This window comes from Osmia lignaria, chromosome 9, assembly GCF_051020975.1.
Source record: "Osmia lignaria lignaria isolate PbOS001 chromosome 9, iyOsmLign1, whole genome shotgun sequence".
NCBI lineage: Eukaryota > Metazoa > Arthropoda > Insecta > Hymenoptera > Megachilidae > Osmia > Osmia lignaria.
In genome coordinates this window covers 6348276-6370092 of record NC_135040.1, presented here as the reverse complement: position 1 = coordinate 6370092, position 21817 = coordinate 6348276, and the positions used below count along the sequence as shown (strand labels likewise).

At 40.9% G+C, this 21817-nt stretch overlaps 5 protein-coding genes across 5 annotated transcripts; 3 read left to right on the top strand and 2 right to left on the bottom strand.

The window, feature by feature from the left end:
* Positions 1 to 62: 62 nt before the first annotated feature.
* LOC117604937 (uncharacterized) lies at positions 63 to 13526 on the bottom strand. Its single transcript, XM_076690174.1, has 5 exons — positions 11090 to 13526; positions 1546 to 3418; positions 1251 to 1312; positions 752 to 978; positions 63 to 721 (listed from the first exon to the last, which is right to left on the bottom strand). The coding sequence occupies exons 2-5, from the start codon at positions 1558 to 1560 to the stop codon at positions 570 to 572; spliced, it is 456 nt and encodes a 151-aa protein (XP_076546289.1). The 5' UTR covers positions 1561 to 3418; positions 11090 to 13526; the 3' UTR covers positions 63 to 569.
* On the top strand, positions 5440 to 7061 carry LOC117604923 (uncharacterized). The gene is made up of 4 exons (XM_034325544.2): positions 5440 to 5577; positions 5745 to 5794; positions 5888 to 6214; positions 6335 to 7061. Exons 1-4 carry the CDS (start codon positions 5566 to 5568, stop codon positions 7059 to 7061), a joined length of 1116 nt encoding a protein of 371 aa, XP_034181435.1. The 5' UTR covers positions 5440 to 5565.
* On the top strand, positions 11291 to 13551 carry LOC117604919 (uncharacterized). Its single transcript, XM_076690175.1, has 5 exons — positions 11291 to 11360; positions 11652 to 11713; positions 11828 to 12279; positions 12756 to 13347; positions 13476 to 13551. Exons 1-5 carry the CDS (start codon positions 11343 to 11345, stop codon positions 13549 to 13551), a joined length of 1200 nt encoding a protein of 399 aa, XP_076546290.1. The 5' UTR covers positions 11291 to 11342.
* A 413-nt stretch (positions 13552 to 13964) lies between these two features.
* On the bottom strand, positions 13965 to 21801 carry LOC117604930 (uncharacterized). Its single transcript, XM_034325556.2, has 4 exons — positions 18249 to 21801; positions 17776 to 17834; positions 17350 to 17632; positions 13965 to 17059 (listed from the first exon to the last, which is right to left on the bottom strand). Exons 1-3 carry the CDS (start codon positions 18636 to 18638, stop codon positions 17386 to 17388), a joined length of 696 nt encoding a protein of 231 aa, XP_034181447.1. The 5' UTR covers positions 18639 to 21801; the 3' UTR covers positions 13965 to 17059; positions 17350 to 17385.
* Positions 15700 to 16564, top strand: LOC117604956 (uncharacterized). The gene is given in 7 exon segments (XM_076690241.1): positions 15700 to 15704; positions 15785 to 15819; positions 15862 to 15893; positions 15896 to 15963; positions 16006 to 16048; positions 16291 to 16367; positions 16438 to 16564. Coding segments are annotated over 7 exon segments (387 nt in total).
* Positions 21802 to 21817: the final 16 nt, after the last annotated feature.

Here is a 21817-nt window from a genome sequence, read left to right as displayed (position 1 = left end):
ATATTTCTGTAGATAGAATGAAATAAATGTAAACGATGTAAAGAAACGGAATCGCAAGGGGGTCAGTGTTCAGGTACACACGCAATTTATTGAACTTTCTCGTGACTTAATATACACGAACCGCGGTTAGACAACGATACAAAGTAAATAGTTAAAAACAATAGTAAACTGGTAACAATATTTACATATTAACGATACGAGCGATGATTAACAACGGATGGATGAGAGACTAGGACGAGAGGTAAAAGGCAGGGTGATGATCAACAACCCCCCGGGAAACACCAGTCAAAGTGAAGAAATATCTAATCTCTCTAAAACGATCTCCCTCGGTGAAGGGTGAAAGTGTCGTGCGATTGGGGGGTGCTGGTTGCTTCATCGAAACGTGACCGATTCGATTTTAGGCTCTTCCACGTATTCGTTGCAATTAACTTTGTAGATATCTATAATTTTCAATATTTCCGTATGTCTTTGGTTGGAAGTATCAGTTTTGATCAAATAAATGGCAGACGTTTCGAGGAAGCATTATTTCAGAAGAAACTACCAGGTTTCTTCAGGGAACGGAGATTCGATTAATGGCCACCCCAGTCTTCGTGGCCACCGCCTCCGTATCCGCCGCCACCGAAACCGCCTCCACCTATGTCACCGCCGCCGCTGTATTCGATGTGGCCGCCGCCTCCGCCACCGCCGCCGCTGTATTCGATATGGCCGCCGCCTCCACCACCTCCGCCACCACCGCCGTACTCGATGTGACCGCCGCCAAAGTCGCCACCGCCTCCGAAGTCATGGCCACCACCGCCTCCTAGATCGTGACCACCTCCGAATCCTCCGCCGTGACCTAAATCGATCGGGTGTCCCACGGTATATCCAAGGACCTCGTATTTGTCCCCACCTCCGCCGCCATGGTGGATGTGCTTCGTTATGGTATGCGTATGGTGGATGGTCTTGATCTTGTAGGGTACGTGGATGACCACATGGTCGCTGAAACACGAGAAGTAAAATACGTTTCAATCGCTACCGGTTTCTTTCATCGACTTCGAAATGTCACTGTTCCTAAGTCGTCGAAGGAGGAAACGTTTACGAGATCGTTTTATCATCAATCTCGAGGATTCTTGAAGAAAATTATTGCCGTCTAGGAGAAAGTTACAGGAAACAAGTGGGCCGCGATACGGCTCGTCGAGCGCATTCTGTCGATTTTTAGAACATTTCTTCCGCGTCGATACTATCATTTTATAGCTGGAGAGGAAACTTACTGTCCGCCATGGTGTCCTCCTGCCGATGCCAACTCGAGCAACGTGGCGACCACCAGGATAGCCTGAAAGAAAATCCTTTCTTAATTTACCAAAAATCTTGAAAAATTTAAACTTTTCCCCAAAATTGCAAACACCATTAACAGAAAAGGTATTTTCTCTTATTCCCAAAAAATGAAAAAAAAAAAAAAAAAAAAAATCTGATTGAAGTCTCAGGAACTTCATCGAACTTCAGCAATTTCCTATCCTGTTGTTTAAAAAGAATATCTCCCTCGGGAAGAATCCATCACGAACTTACCGCGAGCTTGGTCATCGTGCTGCTCCCTCGGGACTCTCGTCTATGGTGTTCGGGCTGGAACAGAGTATCTGACAGACGATGGTAGACGGGAGGAGCAACTACCGCGTTCCTCTATCGCGATCTAGTTGGCGGTTTAAGCCACGGTTTTGATCTGCTGTCGGTGGTGTACACGCTTGCCGCTTTTATACACGTACGTGATTGGAGTTGGATAAGAATGAAAGGGAATCCTTTGCACCCGTTGCCGTTGCACGTGAAAGGAGCCACGGTATCGTTAATAGAGAAGACGTGGCAAAAAGCGGAGGACCAAGCAACCCCCTCCATCGCAGGCCCGTCTTACCCTTCACCACCGTCTATCGTTTTCTTCGTTTCCTCTTTTTCTGCAAACCGCCACGCCGTAATTCCCTGCCCGTGATCGTGGTCGTTTTAATGAAAGCTGGGTGAACGGCCAAGATCAAGATCAGCTTCGTAATACGAGGTGGGTGCTCCTTCGATTCGTTTCACTCGTCTCCTGGCTCTGGGAGCAACGAGATCGATGCCAGGGACAGGACAAATCGTGTAAACATTTTTCTTGATAAAATGGAGCTTCTTCCAAGTTACAACGACAGTTTTTCATTCGTTTTTCTATGTTTCTTTCGCGTCACTCTCGTTTTCCATAGATTCGTTCGTTGGGTAAGAAAAGTTTCTACTGAGATTTCAGGGATTATTGTATTTGGTACTCGAAGAGGAATCGTAGAGATTTCTTTGGGCTTTGTATTTTATTCGAGTCACTCTCGTTTTCTATGGATTCTGCAGACGATTCGTTCATTGGGTAAGAAGAGTTTCTATTGAGATCTTCAGGGTTCGTAGAGAAATCGTAGCGATTTCTTTCGACTTTGTATCGATAATCCTTGATCGCGAATCGTGTGTCGATGAATTGTCTAACATCGTAATTTAAAGTTCGCAGTAACTTCAGACAATCGCATCACGAGATCCTTTCAAGGATTTTTATCTGGAAAGTTGCATCTTTCATTTTCGATTCGTTTAATTTCTTTCGAAGACGCTTTCGCGACATTTGCATACGAGAATTTTGTTCGATCGTTTAATCTACGACGTAGAAACGGACGTTTTTATAAACATTCCGAAACAAGAAGAACACATTAAGAAAGTTCTCCACCCGTTTCCACGCCCACGCGACTGGACAAATGCTAATGAAAGTGACTTCGCTCGCTTCCGGTCCCGGCTTGATATCCTGAAACATTCTTGCATCCTATAGTCAGGATCGATAGAAATATTGTACCAGTTATTGCGAACTTGATCTTGAACTTGAGCGTAAGTGAAAGAGATCAAGTGCAAGATCAAGATCGTGAGAGGATAACAAATAAACTTGCATTTTTCAATCGTCAAGGATCGACTGGATTTTAAATAAAATAAGCTTCGAAGTGTAACAGTGTTTGTCAGATAAAAAAGAACTCTTCCTAGTTTCTTCAGTACCGTTTCACCGATCGATTTGTAATATTTCCTTTCACGAAACCGAAGCACTCGATTCCTCCCCGGAGGAGGATCCCGCGGAGGATCCCTAGAAATCTGTAAGACGATCGTCGGTGCTCGTGCCAGACGATAGGAGAAAGGGAAACCGATCACCTAGCCTTGTAAAACGTACAAAATTGTACGACAGCATTCCAATGGGAGGCGAAGCGAAAACAAAAACGAACAACTCGTTATCCTTTTCCTAGCGGATCACGGGACCGTGACAGTGAACTCTCTCTACGAGAAGAATTCCATTCGAACTTGGCTCGCTGAATTCGATTCCTCATCAATCCGTTCCTTTTAGTCGTTCAACAGCGGAAGAGTGAACTTGATCGCGTTCGTGGGAAGATTGCTATCGCGTGTTCGTCTAAAATGAGAATTCAGTGATCGGAAAATTTGAAAACATTAGAATGCAAATTATATCATTAAATCTTAATTAGCGTAATTAACGCTTAAACGTCGAAGTATAAATAAATTATCATCGTTTCATTTTACAATGTAACCTTCTCATTTGGTACCTTAGAAAAATAATATAATATCAATGGTATTTAAAATTTTTTTTCTTCAAAATTTTATGAAACTCAAAAATTTATGAATACCTTTTAATTAACATTTAAACGCCACGGTATAAATAAATTATCGTCGTTTCATTTTATAATGTAATCTTCTCATTTAGTACCTTAGAAAATTAATATAATATTAATGGTATTTAGAATTTCTTTTTTCTTCAAAATTGTATGAAATTCCAAAATTTATGAACACCTTTTTTTCTCTCTCAACTTTCATTTATACTCTTCCGTTTTTCTTCGTATAACAAGCCGCAATTAACCCAATTGCGGTCACTGCCGCGTCGTGAAATCCGGAAGGAAGTACCTCGGAGCGGATGCTTTAAGCTTGTTCTCTATTCTTATTGCGTTTCCAGCGATTCTTGACACTTTGTTATTTACCAGGGCGATAGAAAGTGTCGGGATCAATTCGAACAATTCTGACATTTAGATACGTCTATCGGCAAGATAAGTGTGCATTGAACCCGGTAGGTCTATGGTTATGCGTTCGATAAACACCTCTCGAGACCCAAGCTCGTGATACGAAAAGAAGGAGCAAGGTTCCCGTGGTAGGGTTAGAAAGCGAGCATTTATAACGTTACAAATCGTAAGTTGACTTTATTTATCCGCCAAGTTTCACTGGTATCGCACTATCGTACTTCTGATAAGCGACCACATACTTCAAAATAATATTCTATCGCTGAAAAGAAAGTTTAGTTGACTCTGTATCAAAAGAATTGCCGATTCTTTCACTGGAACCTAATAAAATCTCAAGTTCGTGCGATTTTCCATTAATGTTTATGCAAATAATTCACGAGCCTAATCATTACTTTCGAAGCGATCACTTTCACCCAGTGGCTACTCTGGATGTTTTTCGATCGAAGTACGCTTTTGAAAATCGAATACATCAGCATCCGATGACTTTCATAGGCGTTTTCCATCTGAGAAAGAGTAACGACCGCCGCTCCGGCAAGAAAGTCCATCGCGTGAATGAGTTAATTGAAGCGGCCGCCTGCGCTTTTTACTTTAACGACACACCTACCCGCGCGTGGATTTCGTATATGTGGACCGTAACGCCGTGAACGTGAGAGAAGAAAAAAAATTATATTAATTCAGTGAAACGTACGTTTCTAATCGAGACGGGAAGAAGATACGATCCGATGATATTTCAGCACTGGATGCCCTTGCACCCTTCTAAGTTTCTTTTTTCAAACTTGCTGCGGATGGATTATTGGCAATGTCTGAAATATCATATCAATGGCGAAAGTAGGTGAATCATTTTTATGGAAATTCTTCGAGTTGATATTCTGTGAATACCAATTCTCCTCCTTTAAGAGGAGATATTACAACTCTAATTAATAAGGGATGGAGTCAATTTTCCAACCCTTAACCACCCATCTAAAATCTCATCCATTCACTCGTCCAAGAGCTACCGTGTCGAGCGTCCGTGTACAGTTCCAAAGAAATGTGGAACGCTTGTTCCGTTCTTGTTGGTCGCGTTTTGGAAAGCACATCGGGGCGCGGTCGACCTCTCATGCTTGCGTTTAAGCGTTATCCTAAGCCTTGGTAATGGTGAATGGTAACAGAAGAAAGTTTCCCCCCGAAACAAAAATGTCCAGCAAACGGTGGTGCTCGGCTGTCCGTTTCGTATCGGCACGCCATTTTCCCGCGTCCAATCCTTTTCTATCCTTGCGACGGCATCTCTTTCCAGGGCTCTGGCCATCCGGTGGGAGGTCGTTCCTTCGTCCAGCGATTATGCTCTTTTTATCTTGTATAAAAGAGAACAGATCTCGACGAGCCTCCCGCAATTTGTCTGCATCGTTCGAAGTACACGGAACATAGTGAGCTCAGGGTGCGGAGAACGTTTGGATCACAGGGGCACCCATTGTGCGCCGCATCCCTTAACCCGAGGATCGTCGACCGTTTGAAAGGACATTTTTCGAGAAGTTTGCGTTGATTAATCGACGCCATGCGATTTTTGGTAAGCAGAGTTTAATTTTTGGTGATGGGACTTCTAATGGGGTGATTTGTAAGATATCTTTGGGTTCCGGGTGTATTTTTTTCAATTCCATAGAGTTTGAATTAAATTTTAGAAAATTTAATTTAATTTGCTGCCACTGTATAAGTGTTTCTAATTAATTTTTCCAGGGTTTCTGTATTCTGCTCCTGACAATCGGCGAACCTCTACTTGTTCTCACGTAAGTATCAATAGATATGAAATTCAAATTCCCACGATCACGAATCTTCCGTATATCGATGCGTTCTTCATTGTATTTTATTTTATTCCTCAGGGAAAAGGTGCTGCTGGTGATCCCTCAGCAAACCAGGCGAAGCCTTGGACCATCATGGCGGTCTGCTCCGCCGCGTTACAGAAAATCATCTCACGATACTGAGTCCCACTATCACAAGTACTATAGTCCTCCCTTTCATTATCACAAGAGACCTGTGCACGGCAGTGTGCCGCTTCCTCACGGAGGGGATGATTTCGATCAAGGTCACGAGCAAGTGAACCACGTGCATCTACCTTATGGAAAAGGCATCAGTCATGCCATTTCTTATGGCAAGGGGTATATTCCTTACGATAAAGTGAAGAACGCCATCTCCTATGGTCCCGAAAGGTAAGGGTGAAATTTTAGTTTTTACAACTTCTCAAATTGACAAATTAATTCTAACAATTCTAGACTAATTCTAATATTCAATTCCAGTTCTAATATTAATTCCAGTAATTTTTCCTTAAGTCATTACAGACACTCAGGATCGCAGGGGTACAAGCATTCAGAGCCGGACTACGAGTCCACCTCCTACTCTTCAAGCGGAGATTACCCCCCATCAGGACAATTATACGAGGCCCATCATTCGGATGCCTACTTCTCGAATCCGGACAGTGACGTAAGTTACAACGAAAGAAGAAACGACGAGAAGAAATTCTACACCTCCAGATCCATCGAGAAAGAGCTAACAGCAAACAGTGGCATCGATTTCAATGGCGCTGCGAACAAGGACCAACTTCTTCTTCTGCAACAGAAATCTGCAGACTTGTTCAACGACATCAGTCCACAACCAGAAGGTGGCGTTGTGCTACCAACCGGAGTACCATCGGCAACCATCGGTGGTAGCAAAGAAGGCATCGTCCTAAGAGACACAGTGTCAATGGACGAGTATCAGCAGAAGTTGCAAGAGATGACGAAATCTTGGCCCCAATTTTTATCCAACGCTGCTGCAACGTTCAATAGTAATTTTCATAATCAACCAGTGACAGCGAGTTATACCATAGCTGCTTCTTCCACGCCCTTCAACGGTTGGTCCTTGAACTTTGCTCAACCAAAAGGCTACGACGTGAAGGAGGACACCATGGAGCCACCCCATGATTTTCGTACCGCCCCTATTCAAACGACTCCTTATCAGACTTATTCCATTCCCGTGAACGTGGCTCAGCATTCTGTGGTGCAAATGGTTCAGGGTTAATTTGTTTTTTTTTTAGATTAGGTCCTCAGGGCACAATGACATGCATGGAGCAATTATAATCCATGTGCAATTATTTTAAGATTCCCCCTAAACTAATGTAACCAATTAAATTGTACATACCGAAGATTACTTGTAGAGTTAAAAATGGCAATTATTTGATTTAATTACAATTATTCAGTAATTGTATATTTTTCTACGAAGAGCAATCGTTAAACAGTCAACACTCTAATCAGGTGAAAATACATAAAATATACGTTACCATTTGGTCGTCTAATTAAGTCATCGTTACACTTCACAAACTCGGTCATTACCATTACAAAGGAGCGTAAATCAAGTTCGCCTTCGTTTCACCGTAACTTCGGTTTAATTAGCAGGCTTCTGCAGACAAATTTTCAAATATTAATTTTTCAAACGTGTTACATTACGAACCTCTATTTTCACTATGTTAATACGTAATTATTATTCAAAGTTTTCTCTCAGTTATTTAATTATATCGAATTTATAATATTGAACAATATTGAATGTGTTAATTGGACTGCGCGGTTGTCCATCAAACGTCCAGCTGCTCGAATAAACGAATAAAAAACAAAAAAAGAGATAACGATTGAATGCCACGGTCGTGAAGATCACATCTTCCCCGTTTACTTTCACTCGAAGTCCGATGACCGGCTGAAACGTTCGAAAGTCGAGAAAGTAGCTCTATCGCGCGAAGAGACGCGCGATCCTCTCGATTCTTTCAGCTCGCCCCCGCTTCCTCTGCTCCATCCTCTGCGAGGATGATTTTATTAATTGTTCAAATATGGAAGCTATTTAATCAACACCTTCCTTCGGCGTTTTCATTATTTTTATTCCACCTATGCAATTTGGCAAAACGTTTTTTTATTGAATTTGCGAAAGTTCAACAAAGAATTCTCGAAAAGGAAGAGGGAGAGAAGGAATGCAAAGCGAAAGGAGTTTTAAACTCAATGCCATTTACATTGTTGCTCTTTTGAATCCAATGAAAAACTGCAGTCGACTCTTGAAAAGGGTACACAAGGTAGTAAACTCGTATCTTGACAGAACAGTGCGAAAGATCGTTGCTTTTCCTACTTTGTAAGGACCCGAGTGAAAGGAAAAGGAAGACGGAGAAAAACCCTGGTGGAAACAGGTCGACCTGCATTTCTCGCGAAAGAGGATGACTTCCAACCAGTGAGGGATCGCTTTATTAAAAGCAGAAAGGATAATTGAGACTGAATTAATTAAACACCGTAGTAAATTTCCAGAAAAATATATATAAATGACAGGAACAAATGACTGGTTGTTTAAAAAGGAAGGAAAGAAGAAAGGTAGTCATTGAGAATGAAGTTGCCAGAGGGATTGGAAAAGCGGAAGTGAAGATTAGCGAACAGCTAATTGCACGGACAGCTACAATTTCCTGAAAGGCAATATGGTAAACAGCGTTTATTGTCCACTTTGGGCGTCGTCGTTACGGTTTGCTCTTCGCGAGAAAGTACTTTATCTCGGTACTTCTTGGAATACATCGAGGTTTCTCGTGAGTCGAAAAGGTCAGGAAGACCCAGACGATGCGTCGAAAGTTGTCGCAGCTCTCGAGCATGCAAAGTTTCCAATAATATTTTTTCGCTAAAATAAATTCCATTCGAAGAAACATCCCAACCCATTTGCGTTAATTATTTGCAATTATATTTTTCACTAACCGTTAGTCTCAATGGCGTAGGTCAAGGGTGGGCAATTGTTTTGGCTCGGGGGCCACACCTTTTAAAATGATTGCATTCATTAGTTAACTTTGCATTTCAGAAAGATATAAACTGTACTATAAAAATCAATAAATATAAATTAAACAAAATAGTGGCAGTTTTATTGGAAATCTCGATTCAAGGTGGATTTTTCTAACTATCTTGGCGGGCCATAAAAGACTCTTAGCAGGTTGCTATTTGCCCACCCCTGGCGTAGGTTTATCAAGATCACCTGGAAAGCGACGGAAGGCAAAGGTACACGCACGGGGTAGCGTCGTTGAAGATAATCTCACTGGTGACCGGAACACGAAAATGGAAGAAGTGAAAGGGCACGATACAATCACCTGAAGAATATTCGATCTCTCTTCACCTTCTCGAAGATCATCGCTCCCTGTGTTCCCTTTTCTTTCGTATCGCCACTTTCTATTTCGTTCCCTGGCAACAACCTGACTATTCAATCCACTAAACGATCATCCTTCATTGTTTACAGACTGAACAGGATCAATCTACCAGGATGAAACGGCAGTTGTAGAGGTATCGGTGAGATTTAATCTCCAGGAGATTCTAACAGCAGAGGGGTGCAGTTTCGATAAAAGATCAATCGAATCGCTTTCTTTCCCACGAGGAGTTCTTCTACCATCGCGTGTTTACAATGTCTAACTTCCCAGAACGATTAACCTCCGAAGAAATGTCAATGGCGAGAGATTCACGCTCGGTTTCACTGACCATTCACTTTTCTTCTTGCTTAATTATTTTTGTGACGTTTAATTACAGAGAATCGCGATTATGCCATGAAACATCGTGCGACACCCAACGCGTTAAATATGAAAAATATTCTTACGAATAGAAACCGAGGAAAGTGATGGTGCGATTTTTAACGAAAGCAAACTGGTTTCTAGAGCATTTTGCGAGCTTCCGATGGGGCGATTACTTGCGACTAATCGTGCTATTACCTTTCGTTATGCAATATTAGTTTCAATCGTCGATCCTTGTATTTGTACGAATCGTTTAGAATTTTCTTGGTAGAGGAAAGTATCGGGAGAATGAATTTTCCCGATGGAATTGGGTTTTATTGCCGATCAAGAGAGAAACGTTCCTTTTATAAATACCAACGAGACTCTTTTTTTTTTATTCACTGAACAAATACTTCGTATGGATCGCGATGACTTGCGCATAGATCTCTCCGTTTCATTTTATTCTGGAAATCAGGGAAAGTCGTAGCTGGAGTCGCAAAAATTTATCCAACGACCTTCGAGGAAAGTAAATCGATGATGTATCCAGGCTATCTTCGCGATGACGTTTCTATGCAGTGAATAGAAAAGGAAATGGATACACTTTTAGTAATGTATTTCAATATTACACAGCAAGTATCCTAGATGCCACTGATTTCGACTAAAAGTTTCCAGCTATTTATCTTTCCATTTAGAAAATTATAAACAGATAATAATTTCACAAAATTGTGACGATGTCAATTTTGGTTCCTCACGAGTTGGTATGTCTAGGTAATTGTGTGGACACGTAGGAAAAGCATAGAAGCGATTTCTAACGATGGTATGTCGAACATCGTTAGAAAACGAAAGGACAATGAGACGAGCGAACGAAGAAATTTATTACCTCCATTCTGACTCATGTGAATCAATTGAGAATTAAAATTCCTTCTTGCATTTTAATTAGAATATACGACTCTATTCCGTGTACGTTTTTTCTTACGTTCTTTCACCCATTGTGATCGAAAAACTAGGTCAACGTCACGAAGAACAAATTAAAATAGTTATACAATATAACGAATCGAAGCTTATCAACTTCGAATTTAAATATAATAGGATTCATTCTTAATTCTTCCAAATATGCAAAATAATCTTTTAAACATCTGCTTCCTTTTACCAACTCTTCGGCGCACTTTCACAACCGAAATTGCCTAAATTTCGGCAAAAATTTTAATTAATCAACTTTCCCTCCGCCTTTCTTACCCTTCACTACTAGAGAACCAACATTGGCCGAAATTGCAGTCGAAAGGTCATCGCGATGAACCGTGCAAAACAAGTACATACATGGAACCGGAAGGGAAGAACCCAACGCTCTCCACACAGAAAATAATCACTTCAACATTTAATAATTTCCCTTGCAAAACATTCACCTTCGTTATAAGTTCCAAAAAAAAAAAAAAAAGAAAATAATACAATGTCCACGATGTACCCCAGAGGGCAATAACGCCGAAAATCGCCCGAAGCGTGAATTTCTCTGATGGTCGGCTCTGGGTCACGGCCGTTCCTTCACCAACACGTGCACACCTACCTGCAGGAACTCGTACGATCATTGGTCTGTCGTGTGCATTCGCATACGAGGCACCTCGAGTACGACCACCGTCGTCGATTCGAGTCTTCTCTGGTTGGGCACCGATCTTCGGTCTCCCCACTATCGTTAACTCTTCCGGGACTTCCTTCGGGCTCGCTATATATAGGCAGGTTCGTTGCCAGATATATATGACAGTGTGTCCCTAGCCATCGAGGCGTGCTGATCAGGAAGATCCAGGAAGAAGAGAAACACCATGGAGCTGAAAATTGCTGTAAGCAGGAGGATCGATTTAGTGACAGGGGGCTCGTTAGGGTGATAAGTCTGTGATCGAGTTTTGTTCGTGTTAAGGTTCCAAAAGTTCTGAACACCGCGATTTTGTGACAGAGGGATGGGGGGTGTTGAGGTTTCGCGAGCTTAGAAGCAGGGGTGGGAGGATAATAGTAGAGTTTGGGAATTATTTGCAAAGCAGTAGTAAGGGTAATTATAGTAGGAGGGTGGTAGAAGGGAGGGTTGTATTTGTTATACAAAGATTATGAAATAATAATACATTTTTCCTCCACAGGTAAGGTGCCTGATCTTCACCACAATCTTCACCGCCACGTTGGCTACTTTCGGAAAAGAACAGTGAGTACCTGTCTTAATCGTATAATCAACGATTAAATCAAGTCACCATAAAAAATCTCATTACGGTAAAAACGGTAATAATCTCGACTCTTAACTCAGCGATTAACTTTCTAGTGTGCATATAAGGATTCACGTACCCGAGATAGTCCAGCACGAAGAAAAGAAAATCATCAAATACGAAGATCATGGGGGACATGATCACGGAGGAGGTGGAGGTGGACATGGAGGAGGTGGTGGAGATCAGACGATAATAGTTACTTCACCTGGAGGAGGAGGAGGAGGTCACGGGGGTGGTTTTGGAGGCGGACACGGGGGAGGAGGTGGGTTCGGCGGTGGTTTCGGTGGACATGGAGGAGGTGGATTTGGAGGTGGTTTTGGTGGACACGGAGGCGGACACGGAGGAGGTGGTGGAGATCACGCGATAATAATCACTTCACCTGGAGGAGGAGGAGGAGGAGGAGGAGGTCACGGGGGTGGTTTTGGAGGCGGACACGGGGGTGGTTTTGGAGGCGGACACGGCGGAGGTTTTGGGGGTGGTGGCCATGGAGGTGGTGGAGGATACGGAGGTAATTTAATATAGATTATAAATTACAATTATTCTAAAAACGTTCCAAGTATCAGAAAGGCTTCTTACGTTACACGATTTCGTTCCGAAGCCAATGATAAAATCACTTCTCACGTTCTCCTTAAGCCAATCATGATATCTCGTTGATTTACAGAGAATACTTTCGTTCACTGTTTCTCTGCGTACTCTTTGGCACCGTTCAGGCTGAAGAACTCGTTTCGTGGCGTTTCACTTCCGGCTCGTTTCGGAGGCGAGAATATATATTCTGCAGTGTCGCACACGTCCATCTATTCACCTGATGCCACATCTTAATCCGTTCTGTTTTTCTCGCTTCACCGCTAAATGCGCAAACTGCTTAGCAAGGTCGACGACGCGATGACTTTTGTATCGATGACATTGACAAATGCACTTTAACCCTTCCGCTGCGACGAACGAATTCATTTCGTGATTCTGAAAATAAAAAAAATCATATTTCAGGTGGACACGGAGATGTGATAATATCCAGCCCTGGAGGTGGACACGGAGGGGGTGGTGGTTTCGACGACCACCACGGTGGAGGCGGATTTGGAGGCGGTGGTGGTTTCGACGACCATCATGGTGGTGGAGGTTTCGGAGGAGGAGGAGGTGGTGGATATGGGGGTGGCGGTGGTTTCGACGATCATCACGGCGGTGGAGGTTTCGGAGGAGGCGGCGGTGGTGGTTTCGACGACCATCACGGCGGTGGAGGTTTCGGAGGAGGCGGCGGTGGTGGTTTTAGCGATCATCACGGCGGTGGAGGCATTGGAGGAGGCGGTGGTGGTGGTTTCGACGACCATCACGGTGGTGGAGGCTTCGGAGGAGGCGGGGGTGGTGGTTTCGACGACCATCACGGCGGGGGAGGCTTTGGTGGAGGAGGAGGAGGCGGTGGTTTCGGTGATCACCACGGTGGAGGAGGCTATGGAGGAGGAGGAGGAGGAGGAGGTGGTTTTGGTGACCATCATGGTGGAGGAGGAGGCGGATACGGAGGTGGTGGCGGTGGATTTGATCACCATTCCATCAGTAATAGTATATCTTCTGGCTTTGGTAGCAGGTTAGTACATCATTTACAGTATTAATTAATGAAATATCGGTAATACAACGAATTATTTATTTTAGTGGCCATGGAGGAGGAGGAGGAGGTGGATACAGTTCTGGCGGGGGCTACGACTCGTATTCAAGTGGAGGCGGCGGTTTCGGCGGCGGTCATGGTGGCGGTCACGGTGGTGGTTTCTCAGGATACCACAAGAAAAAGTAAAAAACGATCGACAGACCAATGTCGTGTTTTATCATTGCTTTGACCGACCGATTTGTCTAACCGTTTTCCGACATGGAATCGGCCAGTGATCTTTCAGTCAAGTTCAAATCACGCGATTGTTAATGTCACGAGATTTCCGTCCGCCGTCACCAACACTCACAGTATACGCGCTATTGCTCAAAAGTCTTAAGATCGTGCAATTGCAATTCTCTATGATTCGATAGATAAATGAAGAAAAGGCGTTCAATTATAAAATAATGACTAAGGATTGTTATGTAGGAGAAACAAGAAAGAATATTCTTAGTTAAATTTAGCGATTAAGTTGACAAGCTAATCACGAGCTAGCTGGATCAATTGATCAGTATATGTAGTCGCACGTTCTCGTGCGACGCGTTAAGTTAATTAATGACTACTCGCGTGCGTTTCGCAATTGCGATTCACCTACCTGATTGTTTACTTGTTGCAATTATTGTGTTTTGTATATATTATATGTTGTGTAAATACTCTTCTCTTAGTGTTATCTCTTAATAAACTGTTTTTTACGTGTTTTTTTAAGAATCATGGCGTTTTTATACCCTCTAGAAATCATGTAATCAACTTGAAAAGAAGAAATATAAAATTTCAAGTCATAGATTCTACAAAATTTTTTACCATCGGAGTATCAAAATTAATTGACGGTAATTAATGGAAATTGAAAAACATCGACACTAGAACCATAAATAAGACAACATTTTCTCGTTAGAGGATGATTAGTCATCGTAAGGATCAGTTAATTGGGGAAATTGATTGATCGATGGGTACTCGATCACCTAACTCGTTCCAATCGCGGTGAACATGTTTTCCCATAACAGAATGATTTTTCTGTAACGATAATCGTTTGCCGAGCGGCGAGATTAGTTTGAAATGGAAAGTAAGCGGAAAGTGAGAGCAGATGTTATGGAGCACAGAGAAGGACGATTTCACTCGTATGCTTGTATACATTTTATAGCCGGATGTTGCCCTTGATCTACGATAGCTAATGTCGATGTTCTCTTGTTTTCCTACGACACCAACAAGCTTCTAGTTCAATGGTCTCATAAATATGTCAAGGGAAAAGTACCCACGATTTAATTGATCTGAATCTTTCAATTGTTCATTGTGTTGAAGAATAATAAAGCATCAATCATTTCACATTTTAACACTTTGACAGCCTCAAATTTCATCAATCTACGATTCTTGTAATTTTATGCTCCTTTTAATGATTCGTATAATTATTCAGATTGCAAGATTAGTAATTAGCAAATTGTGATTATTATTAAAGTTAACGCTTTTGCGAGCAAATTTTCTCCGGGACCTTCTAACATTCACGGATTACTTTAATGGGAATCGAATCGATTTGAAATGAAAATGAAACTTTCTACTAATTGCTATATTTTTTACTTTCAACTGGAATAATTAATTACGTCTGGAAATTTTAAAAAAGAGCGATGGTTCTTGGAGCAATTACCGGTGAATGCGATGAAAATTTGTTAATTTGACAAAGTAAACATTGGACTAAAACTAAATAACAAGGAAGGTGTCTTGCGATTGGAACGAAAAAAAAAAAAAAAAAAAACAATTCTCCGTTTACTTTCTTCATTACATTGGCGTAGAATAAACTAAGCGCAAAATGCATATTAATAACGCATGTATTTAAGAAAAAAGCGCATAATTAAGCAACTTTCTATCTTTTTTACTAATTTTAACATTTCTAATAAATTGTACATAAAACAAAGTGTAAAAAGAAATGTGCTCAACTGTTAATATTATCTTTCTATCTATAAAAGACGAGCATCGTATTAGAATAAATTATACGTTTCGCAAGGAGATAACATCTTTCGTGGGACATTTTATTTAAGTAACCAATAGACTCGTAACACGACAATTATGATGAACAGATTATGGCTGCAAATGATAGATTACGACAATGGCTTATTACTATAATTACAGTAACAGTAGACAGAGAAAGCGAACAAACGTACCAGAAGGTTCGAAAGGGTCGTTTTCACTTTAATTTTTTTTGATCAAAATTGTAATCGAGATATTGGAATAAATATCAATTACAACTTTCCATTCAACAGGTATCGATTCGCTCAACATTCATTCATTGATTTTCATCAATATTTAATAATGAGGTAATTAAATAAGTGACGGATAGTAAAATGAGAGCAACCAATAAATAGCCATATGTTTTATTTATGTTTTTCTTTCACAGAAGAGATACGATGATGTCTACGACAATGATAGAAGGTTCTCGTGGAATTTCAGGTGATCTCAGGTGAGAGTGAACAGGGTTGGGTGGGGTGCACACAGGAACTATGTATTTTGCTTCGTTCCTGTACCATTCACTGATTGTGTTTCCGTTTATAAGGCTTGCCAAGATCCAACATTTTAGTTCCCCAAGAACAGCGGCCTCGGGAAACACTCCGACTTCAGTGAAGACAATCTCGAAGCAGAAATGGAGAAGCTACGAGCACACGTGGGTGTTCATTTCAATTTCCTTTGTTTTCTTCGTTTGGTGATTTCTCAAAAATATAAGCTCGAAGTTTAAAGATTCAAAATTAGTGGAATAATTTTAAGTAATTAGAAAATGTATTTCTGGTGAAGAAATTTCTCTTTTTATATTGAAAACAAGATTTTGTGATATTAATCATTATAGTGTGATGTTTGAAGAATGTGAAAATTTTAAATAATCTACAAAATAACATTTTTCTTCTTTAGATTGTTCTCTTTGTGTTGCTGGTATCCTTTGCCCTAGTGTACTCGATGCCCTATCCTGGGGGTGGCCACCACGAACAGTAATTATTCAATACAATTTCGATCGTACCAATTATTTTTTATTTATTAACAGAAAAATATTGTTTTCAGCACACACTTCGTCATCCACGTACCTGAACTCATTCACAAACATCATCACACGCATGTGAAGAAGATACACATAAAATCTCACGACGAAGAGGGTGATGATGGACATGAACACATAGAGGAATGGTGAAACACTGTTAATTGTTAATTTTGTTCTTGTTATTGTTGTATTTAATTGTTGATCACTGTTGCCAAATATTATGTGAAATAAAATAATATTAAAAACTTATTCTCTTCACCCTTTGCCATCTTCGATTTTAATTCACTGATATTTAAACACTCGGGAAATAAGTCAATATCTCATTTCACTTATATATTCGCTATTAGAAAGAATAAGAAAAGAAGGATAATAACAACGGGATATTTGTTAAACACGTGTATTGTATAAAAAAAAATAATGTAACATAATACAGTATGTACAAGTATCTTTGAACTAAGTACACACATGTGCATACCAAGTGGCAATAAACCTATATTACATACTTAAATGACTAAAACAAGCGATTCGAGTTATTTTGTACTATTTTAGAATCATTTAAATTCTAGCGTGTATACTTCCGGAAACGATCAAAAAGAAACCTCACGAAACGCTATATTAACTCGAATGCTCTCTTTATTTTACAACCTGAAACAGAGTAAAGAAACATTAATTTATCCTTTTAAATTTTCTATAAAATTATCATTATTAGCCAACCCGTTTCTAAGATTGAAAATCACTTTTCACTTTTGTACAGGCCAAACGGTAAGAGTTATCGAAGAAATTCTTGCGTCATTGTGTTTAGTGGGTCAAAATCTCAAAGAATGGCCGGAAATTTTTTTTTTTTGCCACTTCAGGTCTGACCGGAAATGGCCGAAAAAGGGTTGGCTCTAGAGCGAATCTCGCTCTAGTTCATTTTAGCTTGTTTTTATAATTACCTAAGCAATAACAAGCCGAAAGGCGAAGCGTTCCCATCACCACCATTGTTTTTCCTCGTGAACGGGTACAGGCACATGGACCTTTTCGACGATCGGGACAGGTACGTGGACTTTTTCAACGTGGTGCACCGGTACCGGGACAGCCACCTTCTTCACGTGATGGATGGGAATTGGAACAGGAACGGGCACCTTTTCGACCACGTGTACAGGTACCTTCTTCACGTGATGATGATGCACCGTGTGCACGTGATAAGGCACGTGCACCTTGACGTGGTGGTACGAACTGCAATTAAACCATCGATTACCTTTAAATCGTCCCCATCGTTCCTACGATCGTAGAAAATATTTTTAAGATATTCTGGAGGGTGAATTGTGAATTTTCGGTGTCAGCTGGAAAACATGAATGCTTCTTGAAATAAGACTCACCCATGGTAGCCTGGTACCGGAGAAGACAGTGCCACGGCCAATATTCCAAACACGATTAGCTGCAACACGAATGTGAATTTCTGATTCGTAAGGCGAAAAGTGCACCGTCGTTTATATGCACGACGTTTCTTTTTTTTTTTTCAAGTTTCACTGCCGGTCCTACGTGATCCGCGGCTGTCGCGTGTCGGGGTGAAAGTGTCTCGTTCTAATTTTCAGCAAGTCGATCGATCGGTATCAAAATTTCTTACAAATACTAATATCAAAAAAAGAAAGAAAAAGAAAAAAGATGAATTTATGAAAACTCGTTTTGGTATCACAAAAATATCACCACGCGAATATTCACGAAGATTCTTATTTAAAACCGAGACTGACACAAAAATAAATCAACAACCACTGCTGTTCACGAGTAATACTTTCTTCCCGATCACAATTGTTTCACAAATAAAATTCTCCATGAGGAACGATCTACTCACAGCGATGGTCTGGGAGCGCATCTTGGTCGGCTGATTTACTCTCAAGCTTCTACCCTTCGAAACTTGTCCGTTCGAACGAGCTCGCGGTGCGATGGAAATAACGAGATTAATTAAAAACAAAAAAAGGGAAAAAAAGAAACTAATCCCCAAGACGATCACCGTGTCACGGTTGTCGATACGTTTCTGGCTTTGAACGGCCAGGGATGTGTGCTTATAAAGGACGAACCGAGGTGGCCAAAACCACCCGGTGAAAAGCCGACGAGGTGGGAGAGTAAAGTCGCTCGACTTTACGGTTACGTAAAAGCTAGGAAGCGGGCAACGTTGGTTACGTTCGTTTCGCGCGTTCCACCAGCTGCGTAACAGAAAACGTACGATGCGTACAGGGGGCATGTGTACAACTTTTCTGGATTATCTGTTTTATTCTTTATTCGAGAAGGTAACTCATCGTAACGCGGATGAGATGGAAAAACGATAACGTTCGACGAGTTTCCTTGATTTTTCTGAATTATGAATCAGGGGGTTCATTGACATTAAGGGGTGATCTCTAGACGGAGAATACGAAGGCTCTGTGTTTGTCTGCAAGAAAATTTGTTTATTAAAAAAATTCGAAATTCTTGCGAATTTTAAAAGGTTGACAAAATGTCATAGGACCACATAGGATCATAAATAAGAGTCGATAGTAAAAAATACAAATGATTTAAAATTCATATCTCTGGATATTCTTTCTAGTGCTTTTATACCGGTAGCTTTGAATTTTTAATTTTACCAAGATCCATGACGCTTCTTATATAAATATTGCCTATAAACTTTACTGATATCATTTATTTGGTAATGGAAAAATTTTTAGCGATACTTTATGCCATCCTGATGTCACGTAACAGGACGACGCTAGTGGAATTTTTGTATTACGTGATCGATTTCACCAAAAATCTTTTGCAAAATAATGTATTCCATTTATCCTGTTTATATATAAATAAAGGATATTTAAATGACATTACTTCAGATACAACACCTTATATATCATCATCGCTAATTAAAACTGTCAGAATTTAAATGAAAGAGTAATTATAAATGATAAATCATAAATAATTCGTTATTCCGAATTCTGTTCATCAAGCAGTGACATTTTCAAACGCGATTAACATATTCTTTGCGAAAAAGAGAAATTCTGTTACGTGTCGCTTGTACAATTTCGAAATACATTATAAAAACTCTAATTTTTCTGTTTCGTTTGATATTGTCCACCTAGATGATATAATAATAAACACCATCACGCGCATAATAAACCACTTTATTACCTGTTAATTACATCGAAGCTGTATCTAGCTCACCGTCAGTCAACCAGAACCACTTGGAAGTGGAACAGGAAAATAGAATTATCTAATGACAGACTATGTATCAAGATTATGTCTTCCCATCGACAAACAATTCGTTTAATCGTGAAAAGATTAGGGGGTTCGTTTCGTTCTGCTTCTCGGTAGAATTTAAAAAACTTTCCTTCCTTCCGCTCGACGATTTCGTCTATCGTCATTATCTTCTCGTTTTCGACTAAACATAATATTCTGGACACGGTATAAAAGCGTCTGAAATGCATTTTCCTCGAAACACTTTTACTCTCGCAGCTCGAAACAATTTAAGTGGTGAATTTCCGTCTGTCCTGTCGCGTTAATTAATCGCAACAAACTTACATGGAAATTAAACGAATAATATCCTTACTTCCCGTGCGCAACGTGCTAAGTCTAGTGACTTTAGCTCGTGCGCGGTTAGTCTAGGGAACCCTAGATCCGTCAATTTTTCAATTCTAATTCTCAAACGTGTCATTATTTTTAGAATATAAATCGTATGTATGCAATTTTGTTAGCATCGTGAAGTACTTGATTACTAATTACTGGTATGGAATAACAAGAACACGGAAAGTGTACTTTGTTCCTTAGGGACCTTCGATCAACGATGTTAACTTGATTAACCGCTTGGAAAATCTAATGCTCGAGGACAGGAAAAACAACGATTATATAGAAACGCATAAATCGTTGAAGTCCAGATTCCTTTGTTACTTCCGTTCGAATACTTCGAATCGGTTTGCTTGCTTTCTAAATGATCTCGGGGAGTCAGTGTTAAGAGCAAGGTAACGGACGAGACCGTGTCTCCGTTCCAATGTTCATTCTTTGTTTTTATTTTTCGTTTTTTCACATGTAGGCCCGGCCAGTGTTGCAGGAAGTGGTGCAGCCTGCATGCTTAAAATATCCATCATACAGGGAGAAAGCGTTTCGTAACCCTTTTCTGTACGACTGTGCGTATCTTGCAAGTTGGCTGCACCAGGTAACCGGACGAGGTGAGAAAGACACCATTATGATTACGTAACACGACAGTTTTCGGTTAAGGTCCAATTTTTGGGAGGGACCGCCCATACGGGGAACGCGAAAGCAGGAATTTAGCAAGGCGATCCGTATTTCCCAGAAGAGATGACTGTTTAGAGAACGTACACGCGAGATGGTATCAGGAAGAGGATCGCATGAAACGTTGATGAATGAAAATTATAGAAAATTGTGATTGCGTTAAATTAGCCATTCTTTCGGTCTCGCTTTCTTTCTTTGTTCCTATGAAACATCGCGGTTCATTCTACTACTGTACTGTGCGCTAATTGATCGTTCGGACACCTCGTAGTTCGATTGTTCTCGATGACAAGGATTTCTCAAACATTATTGCTCAATAATGTTGATTTCTCTGGTGAACGCGTTGACAAAAAGAACGTCGATTCACAACAAGTCCGCAAACGAAATCGTCCTCGTTGCGCAATCTCGTCCTCCCTTTCCGTATCCGTGACACGAGACACGAAGAACAAAGTGTCGAGAGTCGATGACGAAAGGGGCAAGGCTAGAGAACGGGAGCAAAAAAAAGAGAAAAAGAGAAAAAACTGTCGAAGAGAAGAAATTGGTAACGGACGTGCTTTGCGGCACATTTTGTACAGTTGGAGGAAGAGACGTAGGGTGCTCGTGCATTAACACGTTCGCTGTGGACGCCGTAGACCCCATCGATTGCGATTAATATTATTAACGTTGATATCGATCCTTCTGAATTTGCATCTAATTGAACAAGGCTCTAATTCAAATTCGACCAATTTGCGACCACCCTACATCGCTTCCATCAACTGTACTTATAATCGTTTGTCGTTTACGTAAGGATCGGCTGCAATCGCGATGCCCCACCGTTCGAAAAGGCTTCTACCTCTTCTGTCCTGTGAAAGTCACGTCCGCAGGCCGATTTTGAGGGAAATATGCTTCGGTTACCGTGCAATGGGAGAAAATGAGAAACGTGCCCGATGAAAGTCAAACGTTGGAACCGATCCAATGGGTGGTGCGTGGTATGTGCCACGATCATAAACCGGTGTTTAATTGTTCGTTGCTAACGGGCAATTTATAGAATCCGGAATACATCGAAGTGGCTTGCTTATGAAAAAAAGACTACGCACAGGAGTTGGATCAACTTTGTAACCGAGACTCCTTCCTGTTACCGGTACGATTATATAACAGTGGTTCCGAAGCGGAAGGGAAATTCTGAGTACGATATTT